Source organism: Hyla sarda, chromosome 4 (genome assembly GCF_029499605.1).
Source record: "Hyla sarda isolate aHylSar1 chromosome 4, aHylSar1.hap1, whole genome shotgun sequence".
NCBI lineage: Eukaryota > Metazoa > Chordata > Amphibia > Anura > Hylidae > Hyla > Hyla sarda.
The window spans coordinates 264,346,110-264,368,054 of record NC_079192.1 but is presented as its reverse complement, the minus strand read 5'-3'; the positions used below and the strand labels follow the sequence as shown (position 1 = coordinate 264,368,054).

General features: G+C 40.1%; 1 protein-coding gene across 12 annotated transcripts in view; it reads right to left on the bottom strand.

Moving 5' to 3' along the window:
• The window catches only part of KCNC2 (potassium voltage-gated channel subfamily C member 2), a 314,888-nt gene that overhangs the window by 18,430 nt on the left and 274,513 nt on the right, over positions 1 to 21,945 (bottom strand). For 5 of the 12 annotated variants that reach the window (XM_056574098.1, XM_056574101.1, XM_056574099.1 and 2 more), the window contains exon 4: positions 8,991 to 9,146. The exons of 2 other annotated variants lie outside the window; for them this stretch is intronic. In XM_056574098.1, the coding sequence (XP_056430073.1) occupies positions 8,991 to 9,146 (156 nt within the window). Of the gene's footprint in view, positions 1 to 2,011; positions 5,464 to 8,990; positions 9,147 to 21,945 lie in introns of all 12 variants that reach the window. 5 more of the 12 variants (XM_056574100.1, XM_056574105.1, XM_056574106.1 and 2 more) reach the window with 2 other exon arrangements.

Sequence of the window (21,945 nt, the reverse complement as noted above, 5' to 3'; positions counted from 1 at the left end):
CACAGATGTACCAAGGCCCTCTCGGAGCAATGAGAGTTTACCAATTCCTCAGGTACCAATGAAAGGGTCATGGGTTGCTCCTAATTTGGAGATGGTGCTCAAGCCCTATTGCCCCACTGTGATCCCGACCAGTCAGCCTGTAACCCCTTCTCAAGCTGCCTTCCACAATTCCATTCTCACCAATATGGTGTGGCAAAGCTATGTCAAGTCTTATCCTTCCCCTGATGTTGGCAGATATAGGGGAACCCAGAGAGGCACTAGAAGAGTAAAGAAGAACATCTTCTAAAGAGACTCTAAAGTAATGTCTTATTGTTTTTTTTTTTTGCTGTCTAACCATTTTGTCTTACAGTAACCAAGTTCAAGAAAAGTGCCTAGCACGACTGTGCTAAGTTTGTTTCAGTTTAAAGTTCAGCAATGTAACCACTAAGCTTGCGCCTGACTATTAAGTCAAGAGACTTCTAGCCTGTAGGAGATTCATCAAGGACTGTACCCGGCTGAGTTGTGGTTAAGGCCGTGTTCATTTTTCATTGAACTCCTAGTGTAGGTGGACTGCTGATCCTTACACGCCATTTTGTATATTTTTCCTCAATTGGACTCCTAGTTTAGGTGGACTGTTGATCCTTACACGCCTGTTTCATGTATAAACCACCAACTTCATAAGAACTCTTATGACAAATGTTGCACTTATTGGGTGAATGCACCTGAAATATGTTGGAGTGTTGATAAATATATAGTAAATTTGTATATGGTTCCGTACACAGAAAGATGTCCCTGTGTCTGTGTACATAAATAGTAAGTAAGGTCTGTACATAGAAAATATAGTCAAATGTCTATGTTCATTAAAATAACTTAGAGTTGTACGTGGAAAATATCGACGTACAGCACGTGTACACTCAATACTAAAAATATATATATTTTTTGTAAATACAAATGTACAATAAACAAAAGGTGTTTAGTAGTAACTCAATAGGGGACACCTCGGCTCCTCCGAGGGTAGTATTATTGCTGTCGCCCATCGCTAGCACCTATCTCAACAAAAATAGTAGGAAGGATTCCCTTTCAAATAGTACTTGCAAATAGTGCCCTAGATTACTCACTTAATGTACTACCTCAAAATTTATCTAGTACATAAATCAAATAAATATCTCACTTAAGAAAACATTTAAGGAATTGTAGCATATTTATACCCAATTCCTGCCACTGTTAGGTACACTTCTTCTTTTCTCTTTTCATTGCGTGTGTGAGATGCTCTGCCTGGCCAGTAGGTGCTCTTACAAATACAGGAAATAAACACGTAATTCTTAGAATAACCTGGATAGGTTGTTTTGAAAGTGCTCTAGGGGTAAGTAGCGTGTATTCGATAGACCCTAGCAGCCACCCCTACTGTGAACTAGCTTCCGGCTAGCCAGTATACCTTTTGTGTACTTACTAACAGATCATTTATTGTTGGCATATAAAAAAAAAATGCGAGATAATAACAAAATGTCTAGTCAGCTTGATGCAAAAGGTAAATAGAGCTGTACCAATATCTAGTTAGCCTTATGTATAGAGGTATATGCTAATGTTCAGTTTAGCCTTAAATTGTATCATAAGTTTTATAAAGTTATATACGAAGCTAGAAACTAAAGGATAGATAGCTTCTTCAAATGTCTAGATAGCAGTCAAATGTCTAGATAGCATCAAAAATGTGTTTAGACTACTCAGGATGTATAGCGAAAGTACAAATCATCCTATTCTATAGCATGCTGTTCTAATGCTAGTCCTAGTCCCTCTGTCTCAGGGGACAGACATCGAGGCCGACTTATCTTTAGTAAGTGGGTTTGTGGTGTCCCAGTACCGCATTTCATACGGTACTTATCTATTTATGGGTCCCCATAGCCAGAGTCCCTAGGACGTAGGGATCCCTGTAATCTAGTCTACCCCTGGTCGCCTCTATCCTAATGTATAATTAGTAATTTATGCATAGATAATATAAATAGTATAGTATAAATGTAAATAAATGGTTAATTACTTGTTTCCATGGTGTCGCAGGGCCTTCGGGTCATGTGATGCGTTCCAAGCCTCACTTTGGATGCATTCCAGGTCTCACTTTGGTATCTCTAGCCTCGTTTTGGTTTTATAATGTATATAGATCCTGTGATGTAAGCAATCCCATCACACCATGTAAGGTGAATGGCAGACGTTCGGACCAATCAGATTCGCCACGCCCCCTGCCCATATAAGGGAGCGGTGGCCATGTTTCTCTCTCTTACCTCGTGGGCTGTCAAGCAGGCAAGACCTGTACAGCAGAAGTCGCAGTGAGTTTGGCCCGAGCCTTGCGGCAACGGCTGAACAATTATAATTATAGAGTGTATCACCTCCCAAACACTCTGCAGCATCTCCGGACCGAGTACCTCCCCTAAATCAGGACGGATCTGCAAATCTCTTCCTAAATTAAGGTCCGCAACTACTGCCAGTCGCTAAGTAACCAACGGACTGTTTGTATGAGACTGTTACTGTGCCGTGAATATTGCAAGCACTTCAGTAAACATTATTAAAGTTAAAGTTCAAATCTCCTTGTGGACCTTTAGTTATTTTATGCACCTATCGTTATTGGGAAGGGCGGCAATAGGCCGGAACACTGATTCAGCATACCAGCCCTCAGCCTGGCGTCACGAACTCTAGGGTTAACATTAACCTCTTATATACCTATACCATACCACCACTACCATACACCCCCCAAGGGCTACCACAGGAGCATTATAACTTTGTAGGGGGGCACAACATTAGTCATATTTACTATGCGGAGGACAAAAAGACACAATGATCTCCACTATGTGTGGTGAATTATGAGGAGAATTATTACTTTGTGGGAACTAGAAATGGTACTATTATTGTTTGGGTGAGCTGAGAATAACACTATTAATATGAGAGGTACATAAGAGGGTACCATTACTTTTGGGACAGAACAAGGGAAAATATTTGTGCAGTCTCTGGCAGAATCATACTCAAGGAGTACAGAGTTTGAGAGGCTTATGTTCAAAGGGCACAGTGTGTAACATAGTTATATTCAGTGGGTACAGGAAGAAAACTGCATTTAGAGGGTATAATGTGTTTCAACATAGATTTCAAGGGGGTAAAGTGTATGGCAGAGTTGCATTCAGGGACACAGTGCCTGTCAGGGTTATATTCAGGGGCACCGTTTGTGGTAGGGTTATAGTGTGTAGCCGGGTTATTTTCAGAGGAACAGTATATGCCAGTGTTATATCCTAAAGGTACAGTGTCTGGCAGGGTTATATTAAGAGGACACATTGTGTAGCAGTACAATAAATAGTATAGCTAGCATGAGAACAGTGCTGAGGCTTGTTGTCTTGATCTAGTGGGTGCTCTGCTTCAAAAGGCTTCAATCCATGAATCAATAAAATATGAAACCAATCAACGTTTTTTTATTTGCCAATGGTACAATCTACAGTGTTTCAATCTTACAATGGAAAAGATCTCATGTGAGATTTAAACATTGCATTTTATTTATATTATTGATGGGTGAATAAAAACCTTTAATTGGATTTTTTGGAGTGTCATATCTGCTTTTTGGAGTTGTGTGTGGCAGTATTAAATTCAGAGGGTACAGGATCTTGCAAGGTTATATTCAGAGTTTACAATGTGTGGCATAGTTACATTTTGAGTGTACAGTATGTGGCAGGGTTATATTCAGGGAGCACAGTAATTGACAGAGTTATATTCAGATAATTCAGTCAGTGTCTGGCAGTATTATGTTAAATATCGTCAATATATAGAGGATGAGGATCTGCTTATAGATGGAGAAGAACAGAGTCACTGATATTATTGTATATTCTGCCTGACTATGTTCAATCAGTGATCTAGTCACTTGTAAGTTCTAGTTTCTAGCATACATTTACCACTGCTTAGGTTATACTGGGAGTTGTAGTTTCATATGGTAACATTTTCTTTAGAGCTTTACATTATTTGATTATTACAGTAGAAATCAGTTTTGAAAGCAATGTTTAATGTGTCTAATGTGTATGGCTGGCCCCAGTCTTCTTGCTACCCACTCCAATAGTTAACCAATTGCACCTTTGCACCTTTCGTCTTTTCTTTTTTTAATGGCAAAAAATCCAGGTGTGTTAAGCACTATTTTCCATATTCCAACTTAAGGTGCCATTTACACACTATCACCCAAAGGGTGAATAGGGAAAGAAGAGGTAAGCAGCTGACATATAGCTTTTATCTTACCAAAAACAAAAATTTCACGCAGAAAACCAAACTCTTTTTTCCCCCAAAATCATCTTACGGGGGACAGACTGAAGGCCTCAATACAAATACACTACAGTGAATATGGACCATATTTCCAGAAGTAACCTTGGGGCACACTCAAAAAGTATTATACTCCCCACATCACTACTATTATAATAAAATAAGTTGTATGTCTAATTTCTAATTTTTCAAGTAATGATCAGAATGGTAGCCCTTACAACAGTACCCAGCTACATTATAACGGTTCCCCATATTATGAAATATCCCGCTATTAACCTTAATAAAAGAAACAAGATTGGATTGGGGAATCTTCATGGTAAAATTGCCAATGCACTTTTTGCTATTTAATCAAGCTCATTGAGATGTTTTGTTTTTCACTAAGCTAATACATTGTTGGTATGACATCCTGCAAGAAAGACAATGTGATCTGACTTCTTATTATACAGTGCCTTTTATGGTTGAAATTTAGGTAAAACTCAGGATTTCCCAATCTTTTTCTACTGAATTCTCACCAGCTAGAATTGGGGAGGTTGGGCCTTACCAGCTGTGGTCCAAGTACATAGCAAAAATTACAAATATTGGGGGAGATTTACAAAACCTGTCCAGATGAAAAGTTGCTGAGCTGCCCATAGCAACCAATCAGATCACTTCTTTTATTTTTCACAGGCCTTTTCAAAAATGAAAGAAGCGATCTGATTGGTTGCTATGGGCAACTCAGCAACTTTTCCTCTGGACAGGTTTTGATAAATCTCCCCCATTGTCTTTCCATTTATATGTTCTCTCTTGAACCCAGTATAGCATTACTATGAGAACAATTCTGTTACCAGACCAGAGATTGGTGCAGCCAGAGAAAGGCCTGTGCAATGTTTTATCACTTTTGCTAAAACCTCCTAAGGAATAGTGTTTTATACTGAGTGTTTATTTGTGTTGAAGATACTGTTTAATTTTGAATGTTTACCCAGCCGGTTTAGTATATTTTACAGTATATCACACAGAGCAGTTTTCTGAACTGGTCAGTACCGAAATAGCTGTAAATATTACCCTGTCAGGTTATTAAATTAGGACAAATAATGTCAAATGAAACTCTTTTATTAGGACTAAAAGAAATGTTTAATAATTATAAATAAAATATATAAAGACATTTCACAGGAAACAAATATTGTTCTTCATTTTTCACTATGTTTAGTCTCTGGCTCCAAACAACTCAGTCTGAAAGGAGAAAGTAGGAAGGTTCTGAGGAACTCTCTAGTAACAGTTAACATGAACAACCCATTTAGGATGAGTGCATAAACTTAATGTATGCTTCTTTTCCTGATAAGACAGAGTATTTATTCCCTTCTGCTCCCTATTTAATAATGTGACATGGAGTGAGGATTATAATCCTGTTGTGCCCTGTCCATAAGGAGCTAAATTGAGTAAAATAGACACAAAAAATAATGTAGTTGTGTTGAGTGTTGAAACCAACAAGCCTGTGGCTCATATTCTTTTTGTGAATTAGAGGGACACAGTTTTCTTTTCTGTTAATTTTATTCGTTGTCTCTCTTTGACTGACTAAGGCCCCTTTCACACTGTCGTCATGACACAGCAGACGGTTGCAAACATGTGACGGTTGTTGGGAAACCTGGGGAGAATAGCGGGAGAAAAAACACTGCAAGCGCTGTCTTTTTCTCCTGCTACTCCCGCTACAAAACAATGGCGCCCGACGGACCCCATTGACTATAATGGGATCCATCGGGACCCGTTATTGCCCATTGTGCCCCATCCAGATAACAGCAGTAAAAAAAAAAGAATAAGAGAACTTAATGGCCGTTCTCTACGGGGTGCAACGGTAGTATGTAAAAATACCCTAAACTGGTAAACAATCTCAAATGAATGCTCAACTTTAAGCAGTATGTCAGTAATGTAAGTATAATTTTTTTTCTTTGAATATCCTTATTGTCAGGCTTTATAAACCCAAAGAGTTTAAGAATTAAAATCTTAAAAATAACAAAATTACAAAACTACTAAAGTTTGAAATTCAAGATGCTGTCTGCAACTTGAAAAACGTGACTGCTTTCTACCAGAAGTGGCTGCATTCTTGTCCATGGGCTGTGTCTGATATTGCAGCTCAATCTCATGCATATAAATGCTGCAACACTAGACATAGCCTATTTACAAGACCGGTGCTGTCTCCAGTAGAAAACAGGCTCTTCCAATCTTAGACATTCCCTTTAAAGGGGTTATCTGCTGCCCTTCCTTTCGGAGCACCGCTCGCAGCTTCCGAACGCTGTGTGCTTGCGTCGCCCACTCGTGACGTCGACCGCTATCACGCCTCCTTCCCATAGACTTTCGTTGAGGGGGCAGGCGTGACGTCCCGAGGGGGCGGGCGTGACTTCACAAGGGGGCAGCCTCGAACAGAGAAGCCCACACACAGCGTTCAGAGTAATGAACTTCAGGATGCTGCGAGAGGAGCTCCGAAAGGCAGGGCAACGGACAACCCTTTTAAGCATATCCTTGTAAGAAATAAATAAATGTGTCTGTAACTAATGTTGATGAATGCTTGTTAATTCACATAATAACATATTTATATTCAACATTCCCTTTTGTATTTTAAGCTAGATATATTTATTTTGTTGACTTGCAAATATCTTTCAGCATCTCTAGTTTACCTAAACACATGTGCAGGTCAGGAATGTCTAGGTTATAATGTTATCTTCAACTATTATTCCTCTAGCTGTGGCTATCATTACAATGTATAATATACAATATGTTTACAGGACAATCAGACAATATAAATAAATAAAATGAGAACATGAGACGTAAATGATTAAATGGTTAGATTGAGCAACACACATTGCCAAGCAACTTGTCAGCAAACATCTTTGGGAGATGAAGGAAATAAAAAAAGGAGCAAAGCAGTACGTTGAACACCATACACTCATTCATTGTGCAGGTATCTTAAGAGCACAATTATCAAGCGATGGATTGGTTAGCTGTAGTTGGAGATATTTAGATTTCTTTGGGTACATCTGCATTTATAGTTTGCAATAAAAACCTTTCTTCAAACTATAGAGTACACAGAAAATTCTGTGCAAAATTCTAAACCATGAGATCTAGGATACAATGGCTCTGATGTTCTAATAATAGTGTGTTGCAAATGCTGGTCAGATTCTGTGACTGTTTTCTTTTTTTTTGCATGGTATTTATTATTTTGGTGCATGTGTATTTGTGTGTGGGTTTTATTTTGCTCAATGTGGTAGGAAAAGCTGACTGATAGCATTTCCTGTCACTCATCAGTGTGCAGAACTGAACCAGCAATCTGCAAACACAACAAAGTGCAGCAAGAAAGGGGGGAAAAATGAAGGAGCTGCATTTGCTTCAAAGACCGCAGCCAGGAACCAAGCTGTAATGGCAGACATCATCGATCACGCTGATGCCCCCCCATTAACCGTACAGGTGACATGATCAATACTGATCATGGCATCTGAAGTATTAGGGGTCTTACAGAGACTTGTCATGACAAGACTTGTCAATGAGTCAATATTGTGGCCAGAACTCCACTGCTGGTCGACCAAAGAAGTAAAGTGGAGATGACCCTAATCAATGCTATGCCTATCCATAGCACTGAACATGTTAAACGCTATAATTGCTATAAATAGTCCCCTTTGGAACTAAAAAATAAAAAGTGAAAACATAAATGAGAATAAGCCCATCCCTTAATACAAATAAAACTTCTTTCTTTCCCATTTTACAAATAAAATGAATAAATAAACAAAAACATATTTGATATTGCTGATATTGAAATGTCCAAACTATTAAAATATAATGTTAGCGATCCCAATGTGAACTTCATAAATGTAAGAAAAGATACCAAAAACCAAAAATGCTGCGTTTCGGTCACTTTCCATTCCAGAAAAAAAGTTATAAAAAGTGATCAATCACATATATTCAACACTGGTATCGATAAAAACTACAGATCATTGTGCAAAAATTAGCCCTCATACAGCCCCATATACAGAAAAAATAATAAAGTAATAAGTGGTAAGAATAGGGTAATTTTTTACATTCTTCTTTTGTTTTTTAAAAGGGGGGGGGGCAGGTTAAGATATTTTCCTTGCTTTCTCACTGTGGTAAAAACAGCACGGGCCAGCGAGGTGTGACTGTGTTAGTACAAATAGATGTAAAGATTAACTGATCTGGCTCAGTTTCTTAAAATCATGTAATATTTGTATGTTGTGAAATCTTTATTCATATCACTGAAGTTCTTAATGCTTTCAGTACCCAGAAGAAAATCTATTGTCACTCACCAATTGATATCATTTTGGACATTATTTTTGTCTCTTTTTAATAACTTTTTGTCTATTTAATGTAATTATTTGATACTTTTATATCTAAGTTTCTGTATGGAGCAAATGTAATGCTTTTTCTTTCTATGATTCTGTGTAGTGAGCTAAATAACTCACGATTCTAAAGCCGTCAGATTAGTTGTCTGCAGTATGCAATGTTTAGCCTTATATCTCCAACAGCTTGATAAATAGCACACTATAATAAGGATAGCCACCCTTGGAACACCAGCTGGAAATCTAGTTTTGCATATTTCGATTTATAATTTAGCATTTTTATGAAATAACCTTAGCCAATATGAATATAATCAAATGTTGAGAACGACCATAGCTGGAGTGCCAATTGTTGCCTACCTTTGCTTAATATAGTAGTTTATTCATATTATAATTTAATTGTAAGAATACAGCCCATACCTTTACGGATCCCTCCATCAGTATTGCACGAGTATTCACCTGCTGTCAGGAGAAAACATGTTCCTGCTCTTCTGTTTTTTTCCCTGGTGCTAGAGCGTCTCATCGGGTGCCTTTCTCCTGGTGATAGTGGCTGGTCACTTCCTGAACTATCCTCACCTAGTAATATTTAGGAAGGATTTGTACCAAAGAAAGAAATTATAAAAAATTGAATGCACTATTAAGAAATATTATTAAAGCATTCCTCTCGTACACACAGGTAAAATTTCTCTACGTGTGCAGAATGTATAGATATCATACCTGGTGCTCTCTTGTTTTATGTTGCTGCCACAATTTGTATGCTTTTGTGCCTCTGCAGTGGGAGGGAAACACATTGGGAAGAATTTACAAAAACTTTCCATCTTTGCACAAGCTATCTTTTAGACATATTGTCAAGTTTGTGCCTTGGTTTTTATTTTGGTGCATGATCCATATAAAATTTGATGATATCAGACATGTCAAAAAAGTGTCTAAAAGTTTTTATACTAATCCTATCCTTGCTTGGCTGGGTTCACACAGAGTACAATAGAAAAAAATGCATGAAATAGGTATAACAAAGTATTTTTTAACCCATAATGGGTTCAATTAAAGTCTATGGAAAAGCAGCCATCAGTGCACACTATTGTAAACCTGACCTGTTTTGTGTTTATGCCAGATTTTTTTGCGCATTGTGCCAAAAAACCTATAAACCCAACAAAACCTAAAAAGTGGCATGGCTGACCTAAAAAGGGGCATGGTCAGTCAGTAAAGGGGGAGTGTTTTCACAACCCGACCTATTTACTATTGAATTCACAGAAAATCCTGTGACTAAATGGCTGGAAATTTCCACCAAGAAAAAGCTGGGCAAAAACTTTCCCAACTTGTAAATCTGTAAATCTCCATAGTAAATAGAATGGAATCATTCAAGTCTGAAACATCTTTACAATTGTAAAAATCCAACACTCACTGTATTGAAAAATGATGTTAAAATTACAGTTTTTTTTATTTTTTCGTTTTTTTCTTATACATTTAAATGATTTGTTTTGATTTTCCATTGTATAAACCCAGCCTTACATAATACACCACCACTATGCACAAAATACACATAGTAGGCTTCATATTTGTGGCTTAAACATAGACAATCTATAGTGACGGTCATTTTGAAACTGTCGAGTGTGGGCAATTTTGCTATTTTTTAATAAATGTGTAGCTCATTCAATGCACCATGGTGCATGTAGTGTCAAAATTCAAGTGCAACGGGGATAGTCATGTGGGCCATTGTGCATAGAGTAATATAAAAATCCTAAATACATTGAAAGAGTTTTAAGAAAAGGACAAACCACAGTAGCAAGACAGAGGGAACTGGTAATGGTAACTATACATTCTATACATTCTGGAAAATCTTTACTGTAAACTGGTGTGTCACTTTAAAAATGTATATTTATTTCATACAAGTGGCAAACATAATCATCATAACTACAAATCAACTCTTTAAAAACTTGACTTGTAATAATTACTCTTAAAAGATATGTTAGCACCTCAATATTGGACAAAAGGCAATATAAACCATAGCCGCAGATATGTTATGCAACTCAGTTATTGATATCTTGGCTAATCTTAAACCATCATGAAGGTTACCCTCACAAAGTATTCAAGGATATCCAATAGGCAACAGGGTCTGAACGAGATTGTCGCATTCATTCTGGGGTTTTCACTTTTTAAATCATAGCTTTCAGTCTTGTGTTGACCATATCTCTTCTAATGTTCTCCATATATGTGATTTTCTAATGCGACAGACTGCATTGTCCCTACATTTCATGCCTATTCCAACTCACCTTTAGAGGAGCACTTGCCATTAAAAGGGTCCATTGCTTACCCTACAGAAGAGCTTACATTCTCTTGCTACATGGAATATAAAGCTCTACATGTATGTCATTTGGTTATATGGATCCAAAAAAAATATAATATAGAAAATGAAAGGTTCAGATATAATGGCGCTGTTGGACCTGAACACTTATGACATGCACATTTTATCTTGAAGTGCTCAGGTGTGTGTATAATAAATTATACAATGCCCACACATAGTTCCACCCCTACAGATTGGATGAATTATAATTAGTTCATATTTATCTGGCACTTAGGGTACCTGCGGATATGAAATTAGTATTGATGTTGTAGATGAATAGCCATTTCTGTCTGCCACATGCTTATGCCAGCAAAGCAAAGTAAAAAAAAAAAAAAAAAAAACTCATGCAGTGGGTACATGTTCGGATCCTACACTCACCAGGGACATTTCAGGCGCTTGGAATAATGTAATCAGGGAAAGCCCCACAATGACTTAGCTAGGGATAGCATGTGGCCAGTCAGAAATAGTAATACAGCTATGGCATTAAAGGGGTACTCCGCCCCTAGACATCTTATCCCCTATCCAAAGGATAGGGAATAAGATGTCAGATCGCGGGGGTCCCGCCGCTGGGGACCCCCGGGATCTACCATGCAGCACCCACCTTTAGCGGCTTCCGGAAACGCTGGAGGTCCTCAGGCTGAGTCCATCTCGACCACGAGGACGGAGCATAGTGACGTCACGGCTCCGACCCCGTGTGACATCACGCTCCGCCCCCTAAATATAAGTCTATTGGAGGGGCGTGACAGCTGTCACGCCCCCTCCCATAGGCTTGCATTGAGGGTGCGGAGAGTGATGTCACACGGTGGCAGAGACGTGACGTCACTATGCTCCATCCCCGTGATCACCAGTAATCAGACCCGGAGCGAAGACGCTCCGGGGACTGATTCTAACGGGGTGCGGCGTGGAAGATCACAGGGGTCCCCAGCAGAGGGACCCCCGCGATCAAGCATCAAGCTGTCCGGGCATGCTGGGAGTTGTAGTTTTGCAACATCTGGAGGTCCGCATGTTGAAGACCGCTGATGAAGGGATTGACAGGCAGTGATGATGAAGGGGGGGGATGATGACGGGGGGCCTGGATGATTACATGGGGGGATGATGTATTTCCCACCCTAGGCTTATAGTCAAGTCAATAACTTTTCCTGGGTTTTTGGGGTAAAATTAGGGGCCTCGGCTTATATTCGGGTCAGCTTATACTTGAGTATATGCGGTATTTCCTTTAAAGGGGTACTCTGGTGGAAAACTTTTTTTTTTTTATAAATAAACTGATGCCAGAAAGTTAAACAGATTTGTAAATTACTTCTAGTAAATCTTTATCCTTCCAGTACTTATTAGCAGCTGTATGCTACTGAGGAAAATCTTTGCTTTTTGAATTTCTTTTTTGTCTTGTCCACAGTGCTCTCTGCTGACACCTCTGTCCATGTCAGGAACTGTCCAAAGTAGCATGGGTTTGCTATGAGGATGTTTTCTCCTGCTCTGGACAGTTCCTGATACGGGCATCAGGTGTCAGAGCACTGGATCACTGTGGACAAGACAAAAAAGAAATTCAAAAAGAAAAGAATTCCCTCTGTAGCATGCAGCTGCTAAAAAGTACTGGAAGGATAAAGATTTTTTAATAGACGTAATTTACAAATCTTTTTAACTTTCTGGCACCAGTTGATTTAAAAAAAAAAAAAAAAAATGTTACCCCTTTAAGAAAACTGAATGTATATGGAGAATTTTAGAAGAGATGTGCTCAATACCAGACTGATTGCTTTAGTCGCCATTTTGAACAGTGAAAACACCAGACTAAATGTGGTGGTCCCTCATCTTAAAGGAGTAGTCCAGCGGTGAAAAACTTATCTCCTATCCTAAGGATTGGGGATAAGTTTCAGATCGCGGGGGGTCTGACCGCTGGCGCCCCCTGCAATCTCCTGTACGGGGCCCTGACAGCCCCCGGGAAGAGGTCGTGTTGACCACTGCACAAAGCGGCGGCTGACACGCCCCCTCAATACAACTCTATGGCAGAGCCAGATCGCTGCCTTCGGCAATCTCCGGCTCTGCCATAGCGATGTATTGAGGGGGCGTGTCGGGCGCCGCTTCATTCAGTGGTCAACACACGCTATCTGGACAGCGAGCCGAGGCCCCGTACAGAGAGATCGCTGGGGGCCCCAGCGTTCCGACCACCTGCGATCTGAAACTTATCCCCTATCCTTAGGATGGGGGATATGTTTTTCACCACTGGACTACTCCTTTAAGCAGTGAAAATCCTACCCAGACCCTGTTGCTATTTGGATATCCTTACAGACTTTTTGAGTGAAACTTTCATGATGGTTTCAGATTTACCCACTATATCATTGGCTGAGTTGTAAAATATATCTGTGGCTACTGTTCATTTTGCATTTTTTCTAATAATTGGGTAAGCCAAGTTTTAAAAGGGTGAGTTTGTAGTTCTACATAATAGGTGAATTTAGATAAGTATTACACATGAAACAATCTACAAAAGTAAATGAATCTAAGGACTTAAAGGGGTTGTCAAGTGAAAGAAAACTTATCCCCTATGCACAGGATATGGAATAAGTATCTGATTGCTGGACCCCCTGCGATCTCCTAAAGGGGACCCTGGCTCTCTGAGATGTGTGTGCTATGCGAGCACTGAAACGACCCGAGTGCTGAATTCGGGCATCTCTGGCACTCCCATAGAAATTAATAGAGCATGTGTCGTCTGCAGCACACTTTCCTCTCAGAGAGAGATTGCAGAGGGGTCCCAGAGGTCAGACGACCCGCGACCAAATAGTGTTTATTTACAGTGATTTTTATTTTGCAGATGTAATGTGAGCATGCTCCTGGAGCTCCGCCAAGCACCAAGCCTGCTATCCGAATAAGGTAGATAACCGGCGAACCGGGTCATGGATGGTGTCACCTGCACTACCAGCCTGTACCAACAGGTTAATGCAGGTGACACTGATGACAGATTCCTTTTAAGTCATACAATGGCAAGTGTATAACATATTCATATGATATATAATTTCAATGAAATATTTATATGATATATAATTTAAGTGAAAAAAAACAACAACAAAAAGTAACAATCCAAGTTATATGATATGATGGTCTATTTACCACTGCCTCCACGATCTACTGTCTGCATTTAATCATCAGGTACTGCATGTGCTAATCATAAGACTTTACATGGGTCCTATAAATGGACCAAGGAACTAATTCTGGCTTTGCCTTTATTCCTACTGCTACATACAGGACACTATTTATGCTACTGTCTCTAGTGTATCACCAGGCGGACCAAGAAACTAATTCTTTATTTTATAACAAGCATTCAAGGGGTATTCCAGGCAAAAACTTTTTTTATATATATCAACTGGCTCCGGAAAGTTAAACAGATTTGTAAATTACTTCTATTAAAAAATCTTAATCCTTCCAATAGTTATTAACTTCTGAAGTTTTCTGTCTAACTGCTCATTGACGATGTCACATCCCGGGAGCTGTGCATGATGGGAGAATATCCCCATAGGAACTGCACAGCTCCTGGGACGTGAGTCATCAGAGAGCAGTTAGACAGAAAACAACAACTCAACTTCAGAAGCTAATAACTATTGGAAGGATTAAGATTTTTTTATCAAAGTAATTTACAAATCTGTTTACCTTTCCGGAGCCAGTTGATATATAAAAAAAAGTTTTGGCCTGGAATACCCCTTTAACAAGCCCTGTTACTAACTACATGATATCAATTTGTATATGGGACAGGCAATATTATATACAATACCAAATAGAAAATGACCCCCTATATTGGATTTGCCATTGGAGAATTACTGTGCTGTTTAAAAGTATATGGACACGAATTCTGGAATTTTTTTTTTACTATATATTACCCATATATTACTGATTTTATAATCATTTAGTGTATTTTTTTTTTTGTAGGTCGAGATGGGACTATAGGTTTATTTTTGTATATTTTTCCATAATTGTGTAAGTGGGAGTACTGTTACTTTGGTTCTTCTTGCTACTTATATATTTAAAAAAAAAAAACTCCTAGGGTATGAGAGTTTTACAGTAACCTCGGTTATATGAAGGTCTAGTGAGCGGCATCCTTCTCTTTTATATTATGCAACATTATTATACGATATCTATTTGAATGTAAACAGCAAACGCAATGCTGCCTACGCATATTTATAAGTGGTTCTTCAAAAGATGAATATTGTTTTCCTTCTTTCTTGAAAACCAATGCAAAAGGGTAGGTAAAGGTACTAGAGATGAGCGAACTTACAGTAAATTCGATTCGTCACAAACTTCTCGGCACGGCAGTTGATGACTTATCCTGCGTAAATTAGTTCAGCCTTCAGGTGCTCCGGTGGGCTGGAAAAGGTGGATACAGTCCTAGGAAAGATTCTCCTAGGACTGTATCCACCTTTTCCAGCCCACCGGAGCACCTGAAAGCTGAACTAATTTATGCAGGAAAAGTCATCAACTGCCGAGCCGAGAAGTTCGTGACGAATCAAATTTACTGTAAGTTTGCTCATCTCTAAAAGGTACCATGGACCTAAGGATATCAATGACCCTTGGTGATTGTAATTACAAATAGATCACATAAAGAACACACCAATAAGGTATTTTATAAGATAAAACTTAACCTTTACTGCAATAATTTGAGATTGATGTTACAAAATTGAAAGAAGTGTATCAAATGAGCTATATTAATTAGCATTTCATCAATTGTGTTCATGGAATCCTTCGATTTTGAAATACATGTGTACTGTCTACATCAGTGACTATTGTTTGGTTCCACTATTGTGCCTTTGATTCTTTCATCGCTCTGTCATTACAGACTATGATTGCACTGTCACTGATGCACTGACACCGACTCCTAGCTCCACCCAGACTGCCGTCTTTTGACAAACGCTACAACTAATTCACGAACCATTATTTAACCATACTAATCTATCTTTGGCTAGTATTACTAACCTTTTATCATGTTATGCTAACTAGTATGTCATCTGAATTGTATCTAATTGCTACTTTGTTGCTGTATCCTATAACAAGTGTATGGTAGCACCTTGTGGATCCTTCTGTGGCTTCTCTCTAATGCCTGATGAGCCCTTGATACCACTGGGCGAAACGCGTTGGCTAAGAGAGGTCTGTCACTGTTACGCCGAGCGCTCCGGGTCCCTGCTCCTCCCCGGAGCGCTGACGGCGTCTCTCTCTCTGCAGCGCCCCGGTCAGACCCGCTGACCGGGAGCGCTGCACTGACATTGCCAGCGGGGATGCGATTCGCATAGCGGGACGCGCCCGCTCGCGAATCGCATCCCAAGTCACTTACCCATCCCGGTCCCCGGCTGTCATGTGCTGGCGCGCGCGGCTCCGCTCTCTAGGGCGCGCGTGCGCCAGCTCTCTGAGACTTAAAGGGCCAGTGCACCAATGATTGGTGCCTGGCCCAATTAGCCTAATTAGCTTCCACCTGCTCCCTGGCTATATTACCTCACTTCCCCTGCACTTCCTTGCCGGATCTTGTTGCCTTGTGCCAGTGAAAGCGTTAGTGTTGTCCAAAGCCTGTGTTTCCAGATCTCCTGCTATCCATATTGACTACGAACCTTGCCGCCTGCCCCGACCTTCTGCTACGTCTGACCTTGCCTCTGCCCAGTCCTTCTGTCCCACTAGCCGTTGCTAGTGGATACGACCTGGTTGCTACTGCCGCAGCAAGACCATCCCACTTTGCGGCGGGCTCTGGTGAGCACCAGTAGCATCTTAGAACCGGTCCACCGGCACGGTCCACGCCAATCCCTCGCTGACACAGAGGATCCACAACCAGCTAGCTGAATCGTGACAGTCACAATTATATTTTATTTACCTGTATATTAATTTCCCTCTCCCCAGTCCTCACTTAGTTTTGGGAGGGTCATGTCCTTCAGGTAGGGACAGGATTATTGTCAGATTAGGTACTCACCTATACCCTATATTCCCTTTCCCTCTCACTGTTCTTGGTGATTTCTTTAATTGTACACTATAAACTTCTTTCAATTTTGTAACATCAATCTTAAATTATTGCAGTAAAGGTTAAGTTTTATCTTATAAGATACCTTATGTGCTCTATTTCCTTTTTTCTTGGTTTCAGTATGAACATCAGCTCTTAATTACATGTAATAAGTAAGTGTTACCATGAGTAATACTTTCTAAATAAATAATATGAGGGAACTGATAATAATACAATATGGAACCCCTTAAGGACTCATTATTTTTACATTTTCGTTTTTTCCTCATCGCCTTCAAAAAATCATAACTCTTTATTTATATATTTATATTTTCATCCACAGACTAGTATGAGGGCTTGTTTTTTGCGCGACCAGTTGTCCGTTGGAATTCCATCACTCACTTTACCATAAAATGTGTGGCGCAACCAAAAAAATACTATTTGTGTGTGGAAATTAAAAACAAAACCTCAATTTTGCTAATTTTGGAAGGTTTCGTTTTCACGCCATACAATTTATGGAAAATGTGACATGTGTTCTTTATTCTTTGGGTCAATATGATTAAAATGATACCCATGATAACATACTTTTCTATTACTGTTATTTTTACTATTTTTCCGTGTAAGCAGCGGTATGGGGGCTCATTTCTTGCACCGTGATCTGTACTTTTTACTGATACTGTATTTGCTTATATAAAACTTGAAATACTTTTTTTATAAAAATTTTTTGAATAAAATGTTATAAAAAAAGCAGTTATTTTGGATATTTTTTTTTTTACCTTCACTCTGTTCACCGTACGGAATTATTAACATTTTATTTTTATAGTTGGGATATTTACGCATGCGGGGATACCAAATATGTATATAAAATATTTTTTTACACATTTTGGGGGTGAAATAGGGAAAATGGGCCAATTTATGTTTTTATTGGGGGAGGGGGTTCTTCAAATTTTTTTTACTTTTGTTTTTTACTTTTTTTACTTTTATTTTTACACTTTAATAGTCCCCATAGGGGACTATTTATAGCAATCATTTGATTGCTAATACTGTTCAGTGCAATGCATAGGACATAGCACTGATCAGTATTATTCGTCATCTTCTGCTCTGGTCTGCTCGATCGCAAACTAGAAGACCCTGGGAAACGGCCGGAGCAAGGTGAGGGGACCTCTGGCCGCCTTGCTGGATAATCGGATCGCAGCGGCAGCGCTGCGGGCGATCCGATCATCCATTCAAAGTACAGCGATGCTGCAGATGCCGTGATCTGTATTGATCACGGCATCTGAGGGGTTAATGGCGGACTTCCGTGTGATCGCGGATGTCCGCCATTACGGGCGGGTCCCTGGCTGCTATCAGCAGCCGGGACCTGCTGCGCATGAGGCGAGCATCGCTCCGATGCTCGCGGTTATGAATAGGACTTAAATGTACGTCCTGGTGCGTTAAGTACCAGCACACCAGTACCAGTACATTTACGTCCTGCGTTGTTAAGGGGTTGAAGGGGTTATCCAGGAAAAAACTTTTTTTTATATATATCAATTGGCTCCAGAAAGTTAAACAGATTTGTAAATTACTTTTATTAAAGTACTTAGGAGCTGCTGAAGTTGAGTTGTTCATTTCTATCTAAGTGCTCTCTGATGACACCTGTCTCGGGAACTGTCCGGAGTAGAAGAAAATCTACTCAACAACTCAACTTCACCAGCTGATAATTATTGGAAGGATTAAGATTTTTTAATAGAAGTAATTTACAAATCTGTTTAACTTTCTGGAGCCAGTTGATATAAAAAAAAAGTTTTTTGCTGGAATACCCCTTTAACACCTTCCCGCTATAGGACGTATGTATACGTCCAATCATCCGACACATTCGCGTAATTGGACATATGCATACGTCATAGCGACCTCCTGCACTGCAGGAGATCAGCGACAGGACCCGGTTGTTAATCACAGCCAGAGTCGCGCCACAGCTGCCGGAGCCGCGATCGCGTTGATCCCGGCAGCATTAACCCCCTAGATGCCGTGATCTATCCTGATCACGGCATCTATGGTGTTGACAGGGGGAGTGCTCTCCCCCTGTTCTCCAACGGCAGCGCCGCAATACAATCGCAGGTCGCCCTTGGTTGCTATGGCAGCAGGAGGTCGCACAGGCTGTAGTGTCTGCAGCTCATCAGGTTATACTGTGCTGCAGTACAAATGTATTGCAGCATAGTATAATCTGTAAAAATTGTAAAAAATAAAATAAAAAGTTCTTCAATTAAAGTATGAAGTGTAAAAAATAAAAATAAAAATGCCTCTTTCCCAATAAAAGCCCTGTATGATCACCAAAAAAGATCAAAAACACAAATCATATACATAATAGGTATTGCCATGTCCATAATGATGTGTACTATAAAACTATAATGTAAATTATCACACAAGGTGAACGCCGTAAAAAAAAAACCACAACACAAAAAGCACAAAATTCGCCAATTTTAGTGCAAATAGCGGAATAAAAAAGATCAAAATGTAGCACAAAAATTATACCAATAAAAAGTACAGCTCATCCCACAAAAAATAATCCCTTTTTCAATGGCGTCGGACGAAAAATAAAAAAGTTACAGCTGTTGGAAAATTAATTTGCAGAAAAAGAATTTTGCTCAGAAAAGGAAAAAGAACATAGAAAGCTATATAAAATGGGTATCGCCATAACCGTACTAACCCACAGAATAAATATAACATCACTTTTAACACACAGTGTACACTATAAAAAAATAATAAAAAAAAAAACGCCCGAAATTTTCCAAAAATCTGGCGCAGACAGAATTTCTGGCGCAATGCGACAGAATCTGGCGCACAACCTGACAAAACATGTCGTGTTTGCAATAGTAAATGAGGGCCAATATGAATAAGAAGAATGAGATTGCAAAAATCGGAAAGATGCAAAAGACTGAAATGACAAGAACTATCTAAGAACAAATATTTTTGTTACATTTCTGCCTGCCATAAGGACAATGCATTCAGATTTAATTGATTTAATTGTTTTTCGGATGTGCCACATTATTGTTGTGTATGTTCTTTGGCCAACTGATAAATCTCTAGTGTTTCTATCATGTCAGACTGAAGACAGGTAGGGTGTTGTTTATGTTTTAGTAGGAGGAAGAGCAAATCTTGTTTGTTTTATTTTTCATGTATTTTTCAAGGCATTTTAACCCCTTGCCACAGAACACCGGGTATACCCGGCACTGCGGAACAGGAGGGTTATGAAGCAAGCTAAGAAGCTGAGCTCGCATCATACCCGCACAGTGACGGCTGCTATCTGCAGCCAGGACCTGTGGCTAATGCCGAACATCACCATTCTGGCAGATGTCAGGCATTAACTCTTTAGATCAAAGTTGATCGCCGCGTCTTGAAGTGTAAGTAAAAGCAACTTAGTCGGGCTGATTGGGACATCAAGATTTTATCAGCTAGGATGCAGTAGGAGGGTGTCTTACCTGCCTCCTGTGCGTCCGAACGGCGATTGATTGCTGCAAGCTTGAAATCCAGGCTTGAGCAAACACTGATCAATGCAAGGCTATGGCTTTGCAGTGATCTGTGTAAAAGATCAGTGTGTGCAGTGTTTTAGGTCCCTATGGGAGCTATAACACTGCAAAAAAAAAGTGAACAAAAAAAGTTAATAAAGATCATTTAACCCCTTTCCTAATAAAAGTTTGAATCACCCCCCTTTTCCCATGTAAATAAAAATAAACATATGTGGTATCGCCATGTGCGTAAATGTCCGAACTATAAAAATATATAGTTAATTAAACTGCACGATCAATGGCGTATGCGCCAAAAAATTCAAAATTCCTAAATGGCGTATTTTTGGTCACTTTTTACAACATAAAAAAAATGAATAAAAGCGATCAAAAAGTCCGGTCAAAACAAATCATACCGATAAAACTTCAGATCACGGCGCAAAAAAAATGAGCCCTCATACCACCCCGTACATGGAACAATAAAAAAGTTATAGGGGTCAGAAGATGACAATTTTAAACAAATAAATTTTCCTGCATCTAGTTATGAAAATCAAATAAAAGTAAAAAAAATCAAACCTATATAAGTAGGGTATCATTTTAATCTTATGGACCTACAGAGAAAAAATATGATGTCATTTTTAATGAAAAATGTACTGCGTAGAAACAGAAGCCCCCAAAATTTACAGAATGGTGTTTTTTCTTCCATTTTGTCGCACAATGATTTTTTTTTCTATTTCTCCGTAGATTTTTGGGTAAAATGTATGATGTCATTACAAAGTAGAATTGGTGGCGCAAAAAATAAGTCATCATATGGATTGTTGTCACGATTCGGCTGGCAGGAGGTGGATCCTCTGTGCCAGAGAGGGATTGGCGTGGACCGTGCTGGTGGACCGGTTCTAAGTTGCTACTGGTATTCACCAGAGCCCGCCGCAAAGCGGGATGGTCTTGCAGCGGCGGTAGCAACCAGGTCGTATCCACCAGCAACGGCTCAACCTCTCTGACTGCTGAAGATAGGCGCGGTACAAGGGAGTAGACAAGAGCAAGGTCGGACGTAGCAGAAGGTCAGGGCAGGCAGCAAGGATCGTAGTCAAGGGCAAAGGCAGGAGGTCTGGAACACAGGCTAGGAACACACAAGGGAACGCTTTCACTGGCACAATGGCAACAAGATCCGGCGAGGGAGTGCAGGGGAAGTGAGGTGTAAGTAGGGAGTGCACAGGTGAGAATACTGATTAGGCCTGCTGCGCCAATCAGTGGCGCAGCGGCCCTTTAAATGGCAGAGACCCGGCGCGCGCGCGCCCTAAGGAGCGGGGCCGCGCGCGCCGGGACAACACAGATGGGGAACGGGTCAGGTACGGGAGCCGAGATGCGCATCGCGAGCGGGCGCGTCCCGCATCGCGAATCGCATCCCGGCTGGGAGTAATATCGCAGCGCACCCGGTCAGCAGGTCTGACCGGGGCGCTGCGAATGAGAGAACGCTGCGAGCGCTCCGGGGAGGAGCGGGGACCCGGAGCGCTCGGCGTAACAGTACCCCCCCCTTGGGTCTCCCCCTCTTTTTGGAGCCTGAGAACCTGAGGATAACACTTTTGTCCAGGATGT